The following is a 6086-nucleotide window of genomic DNA, read 5'->3' on the forward strand; positions in this document are numbered from 1 at the left end:
ACTGTTCTCTGGGACAGAGAGCTCCTCCAGATAAATAATGGATACCTGGATGAACATAGCCAAGCCAGAGGAGCCGGTCTATGTGTAGACTGTCTGTGCTTGGCCAGGCTAGCCTTGGCTAGCTACTCCGATGTTCTCTGGCTTGGCTGTATGACTGTGTGTGCTAGGCTAGCTGCTCTGGGTTCGCTTCGTTACAGCTCATTGTACAGGATCCTCTCATCACTCACTCATATCTGTCCTCCTGTCCCATCGCTAATCGCTGAGTGTTTCTGCTGTGGGTGAGAAGCTGTGGTAGGTGGCTGATCAGCAACAGCTATTTAGAGTTAAAGGGCCGTGTCTGTCTTCATTGCTGTTAGTCTCAATATTCTCTCGTTGCTCTCCCATCGCTCTCATCCTCCTAGGTGAAATGTACGGGATCAGCTATACAGCTTTGATTGACTCCATGTCTGAAAAGCAAAATGATTATCGGCACACAATTGATTATTTAATACGGCTTTTAAAAATATTTTGATCATCACATCTTGTCAAGTCAATGCTAATGAACAAAAAAAAACATATCTAATCTAACAATGATATGCTTATTGTTGACATGGACATTAAGTCTATCATGTAAGACAGGATAATCATACGAAAGGCCTTCTTCACTATTGTATTTGTTAGGGATCCCCGTTTGCTGCTTCCAAGGCAGCAGCTTCTCTTCCTGGGGTCCAAACACATTAAGGCACTTACATCACACATAAAACCAAACATAAAACAGTACATCATATAACATTATTAACCACTACATATCTACAATACAAAAATGTATAATACCACCATACAACAATATTACAATGTACATGTGTGTAGAGTGTTGTGTGGATGGTGAAGAGACCTCTGGTGGCGTGTATTGTGGGGTATGCATGGGTGTCAGAGCTGTGTGCAGGCAGTTTAAACAGACAGGTCGGTGCATTCAGCTTGTCAACACTTCATTTGTGTGTTAACCAAGCTGTCTTTTTGCAGCTGCCATTCAAACATGTCATCCGAACATCTCTCTCGCAGTCTTTTGTCTCCATTTTACATTGGATTTGACATCTCAAGCATGTAGGAATATTGATTTATGTATTTTAGTATTGTGATTTTGAGTTACTGTAATACCACTTGGTCACTCTGCCCTCTGACTTACTGTAAAAGCTTGATTATTCAACTGCTTATAAAACCTGTCCTGCGTCCCATGGCACCCTATTCCTTTTATAAGTGCCCTATTATTGACCAGGGCCCATTTTTGGCTTTGATCAAAAGTAGTGCGCTTAAGTAGGGTGCCTTTTTGGGACGCGTCCCCTGCTCTACATAGGAGTTCAGATCTGACGTAATCACCAGTGTCACCCTCTCGCTCTGTTTTTTTTCCCCCTGTGTTCTAGGCTTAAATAACAACAGCGCAACATCTCAACTAGATGAGGATTTCCCACGTCATCACTGCCATAACACATGGAGCTTATTTTGATGTTGACTCGTCAGCAGATAGACTTTGTAAATGAAAGAGAGAGAAACAAAACAACAACAAATGATCATCCATCAGCCAATGTTTCATGCTTTTTGAATCAGCAAATGAAATGTATAGAACAGAAAATCAAAAAATGACTACTTCTACTACTACTCATATCTACATTCCCACCGGATGGACAAACATAGTGTACACGAACATGAGGACTGACTGGAGCAGCTCTAGTGTCAGGATGGAAGAATGGAGGCAGTTATCCTCCTCGGGATACAAGTGTTCTAAAGCGCTGTCTTTACTGTTACTCTAAGGATGGCTGGTGGTGGTGTGAGGCAGGAGAGAACGTTATGTTTGTTGATTCTACTGCTTGCAAAGGTGGAGGGAAAGGGAACATTGAACTATTTAATTTTCATGTCAAAATGAAGTTTGCTTCCAATTGTTTATTTCCATGTAACAATTTAGCTTTTTGTTTCCATTTTTGTTTGTCTTTCCTCGAGGCACTGTAAATTGTATTTGTTTGTAATATTGTTTTTATTTTGCTGGTCTGTCTTTTTCATTTTAGTTTGAAGAAGTGTGGTCTGGTGTGGTAGATGGCAGATGAATGTTGGTGTGGTTTTAAGTTCGGGACTTGATGCTTGAGCGTCGCTTAAAGGAGCTGTAGCAGACTCCACACATGCGCTTTTCACACGCGAAGGCTCTCAAACACATTTGTCATACAATGGTTCACTGTGTTTCTTTAAGTGCACTGGGATCATTGCTGTGCAACTCATAGGGGACTGACTGGGTGCTGATTCAGTTCATAAACCCACAAAGAATTTCACACACCTGCAAGTGTTGATTGGAGTTAGGGAAGTGAAATGACATGTACATTTGGTGGGGTTACTTATAGCTGTTGAGTAAAACAAAATTAAAATATATTTTCGGAATCGATACAGTCGTGGTTGTTTGCTGAAGGTATATGATTTACTCGGTTGGTTGCTGTTTGCCATTGATATGTAATAAAGTTGAATAGGATATAAGACATTTTGTTTATAAATGGATTGCGTTTATGAAGGAAGGGAGAGGATTATGTCAAGTACACTGAACAAAAATATAAACAATTTCAAAGATTTTGCTGTTACAGTTCAGATATGGAAATCGGTCCATTTAAATTAATTGGGCCCTAATCTATGGATTTCACATGACAGGGCAGGGGTGCAGCCATGGGTGGGCCTGGGAGGGCATAGGCTCACCCCTTTGGAGCCAGGTCCACCCACTGTCGAGCCAGGCCCAGTCAATCAGAATGAGTTTTACCCCACAAAAGTGCTTTATTACAGACAGTAATACACCCCCCCCCCCCCCCTCCCCCTTCTGAAGAAGCTGGATGTGGAGGTCCTGGGCTGGGGTGGTTACACGTGGTCTGTGGTTGTGATGCCGAACGTACTGCCAAATTCTCTAAAACTCCATTGGAGGCGGCTTATGGTAGAGAAATTAACATTATCTGGAAACAGCTCTGGTGGACATTCCTGCAATCATCATGCCAATTGTGTATGCTCCCTAAAAACTAAAGACATCTGTGGCATTGTGTGACAAAATTGCACATTTTAGAGTGGCCTTTTATTGTCCCCAGCACAAGGTGCACTTGTGTAAGGATCATGCTGTTTAATCAGCTTCTCGATATGCTACATCTGTAAGGTGGATGGATTATCTTGACAAAGGATAAACTGCTCACTTACAGGGATGTAAACACATTTTTGCAAAACATTTGAGAGAAATCATATTTTTGTGCCTATGGAATGTTTCTGGGATCTTTTATTTTAACTCATGAGACATGGACCAGCACTTTACATGTTGTGTTTATATTTTTATTCAGTGTACATGCTCCTGTTGTCAAAGGGTAGAACCTAAAAGCGTTTTATATTTTTGTTGGTTTTATAAATGTATATTAGGGTCAAAGAAAAGAAAAAAAACAAGACAAACTTAATTGTGTACTCATAACAGGTCGTTTCGGAAGCACATTCATTGGATAAAGGATCGCCATGTTTGTAAACAGAAATAACTACATCATTTAGGTGTGTATCAAATCTGCAGAGTCATGTTAATTACATATTTATATTTTGTACGGTTAAGATTGAAAAAAGAAGACCTTTAATCTTCAGCTTTCTTTGTAAAAGTGTGATGGACTGATGACCTGGTCTCCAAATCTTTGTCGGAGATTAGGGAGGGGGAGAAAGAGAGGGGAAGTGGATAGTTCAGCAGGGGTCACTCAAGAGAAGGATGGGTGGATGCAGCAGCAGGGATAGACAGCAGTGCTAGAATTCCATTTCATTTCACACTGCAATTATATAGTCGCTGATAACCTAAAAACGTGCTTTGATTTTGCCAATGCATCTTTAAAGAACTATTTGAAACAAGCATGAGCAAATGTACAGATGTTTATATATTCTTTAAGTGCCAGTTTTTGTGGTGGAATTGGATATTCAAGTAATTCACATCTGGAGAGAACAGAGAGGAGAGCAGTTTCGTGTGGTTCAAGGCAGAATTTGCATCACATTGTACAAAGTATACAAAGTCTGATTTATTATATTTTTTGTTCTCTAGAGGCAGTTGAAATGTAGTAGAAGATTACGCCGTTGTCTTTTAAAGGGACAAAAGACGAGCTAAACTGCACGTGGGTAAAGATTTAGTAGTGGTGTTGTGATTCGTCTTTCTCCATCTCCAAGTGGACACTGCACTATGAACCTTCTCTCTCCCAATTCTGGGACTAGTGAGGGGGACCTCCACTACAAAACCGCTCAACTCATGCGTCGGCTACAGGCGAATGGCATGTGCCTGCGTCAGTTTCTTTGTGATGTGATTTATAAAGCTTGCATTTTTACACAGTGTTTACAAAGACTTATGTGATCAAATAAAGATTAAAAAGTACATGTATTAACTTTTGATTTCAGAGAAAAGTAACGTAATAATGTCAACATTCTCCATGTCGACATATGTCCTCAGAACTATGTGCTTTTCATTGGATTATTCATCTCTGACTGTCTATTCCTGACTGCATTTCGCAGTACACAACCAAAGGACCTGGCGTTGTATTTATATACATATGAAAGTAGTCCAGGAGTTTGTTTGTGGATGTTCATCTAATTGTACATTTACTAAATAAGATGCTGTGAAAGAAATGCAAGAAAATGGGGCAGAAATTGAATCAAAGGGGCAAGACCTACCTGTGTAGATATCACTGATTCTCTTCAAAAATAAAGTAACTGTATCAGTAGCAAATGTGTTTGTAACTATCACGTGCCTTAACCTTTTCCATGGTAGATGAAGAAAATGTGTTTTATACCATGCTTTATCCTCCCACCGTCCTCCACCCTCATCCCTTTCTCTGTTTACCTCTTTCCTTTTCTCTTCTTTGTCAGGCTCCCTGTCCATCTCTCCCTTCCCCCTAATTTCACACACTCACACATTCACCCACTCTGTCCTCAGTGTAGTCTAGACTGTTGGTGGATATTTGCCTTGTATTACATTATAAACTTTCAAAAGATGGAGACAAAAAAAAAATGGTTTGATTTCATAGAGTAAGTTGTTATTGCTTTCGTAGCTATCAGAGCGATGCCACAGTGACAATGTATTATGTTAATTTTACTAATACCCAGAGGCAAGTGTTATGCTTGTTTAAATAACAGAAAAAAATACAGATTTGTAGAGTATACATTTGGTGTGTTTTCAATAAACCATGCCTGGAAAGAACATGTTGCATGTGTATGTTTGTTTGGTATTCCATGCAAAGCAGCAGCATACCACCCTGCAAACCTATGCTGGCTTGCTTCTGAAGCTAAGCAGGTTTGGTCCTGGTCAGTCCCTGGATGGGAGACCAGATGCTGCTGGAAGTGGTGTTGGAGGGCCAGTAGGAGGCACTCTTTCCTCTGGTCTAAAAAAATATCCCAATTCCCCTGGGCAGTGATTGGGGACACTGCCCTGTGCAGGGTGCCATCTTTCGGATGGGATGTTAAACGGGTGTCCTGACTCTCTGAGGTCATTAAAGATCCCATGGCACTTATCGTAAGAGTAGGGGTGTTAACCCCGGTGTCCTGGCTAAATTCTCAATCTGGCCCTCAAACCATCACGGTCACCTAATAATCCCCAGTTTACAATTGACTCATTCATCCCCCTCCTCTCCCCTCTAACTATTCCCCAGGTCGTTGCTGTAAATGAGAACGTGTTCTCAGTCAACTTACCTGGTAAAATAACGGATAAATAAAATAAACATTTAAAGGATATACAGCTTAATGTATTTTACCTGAAGCCACAACACAAATGTATTGCAGAAAGTTGTGTCAATTCTCTTATAGCTTTCTTGTCTGCATGGTTAAATGAGACCTGATGTCATCTATCAAAAAACATGCTAATACCAAATCAGTTACTGTTTGGAATCCAACAGTGTAAATATTCCTATTTTAAATCATATTTCACAAACTGCTCCTGAATGTTTCATTTCTTGGACAAGCCTGACCTAGTCTATCAAATATGTATTTATTACGTAGCTACTACAGTAGCAATTTATCTAATGTTTTATTTCCAACACTACAACGCCATTTCAACTTTGCAACATTTGACAACGTTGCGTTAGTGA

At 40.3% G+C, this 6086-nt stretch overlaps 1 protein-coding gene across 50 annotated transcripts in view; it reads left to right on the forward strand.

The window, feature by feature from the left end:
- LOC110525852 (splicing regulator ARVCF) overlaps positions 1–5203 on the forward strand; it is a 229966-nt gene extending 224763 nt beyond the window's left edge. For all 50 annotated transcript variants that reach the window (XM_090237795.1, XM_090237804.1, XM_090237810.1 and 47 more), the window contains one exon: positions 1401–5203. Coding sequence is in view for 19 of the 50 variants with exons in the window: in XM_090237820.1 (XP_090093946.1) it covers positions 1401–1406 (6 nt within the window). In the remaining 31 variants the exon portion in view is untranslated. The remainder of the gene's footprint in view (positions 1–1400) is intronic.
- Positions 5204–6086: the final 883 nt, after the last annotated feature.

This window comes from Oncorhynchus mykiss, chromosome 6 (genome assembly GCF_057628025.1).
Source record: "Oncorhynchus mykiss isolate SJ-2025 chromosome 6, ASM5762802v1, whole genome shotgun sequence".
Classification (NCBI taxonomy): domain Eukaryota; kingdom Metazoa; phylum Chordata; class Actinopteri; order Salmoniformes; family Salmonidae; genus Oncorhynchus; species Oncorhynchus mykiss.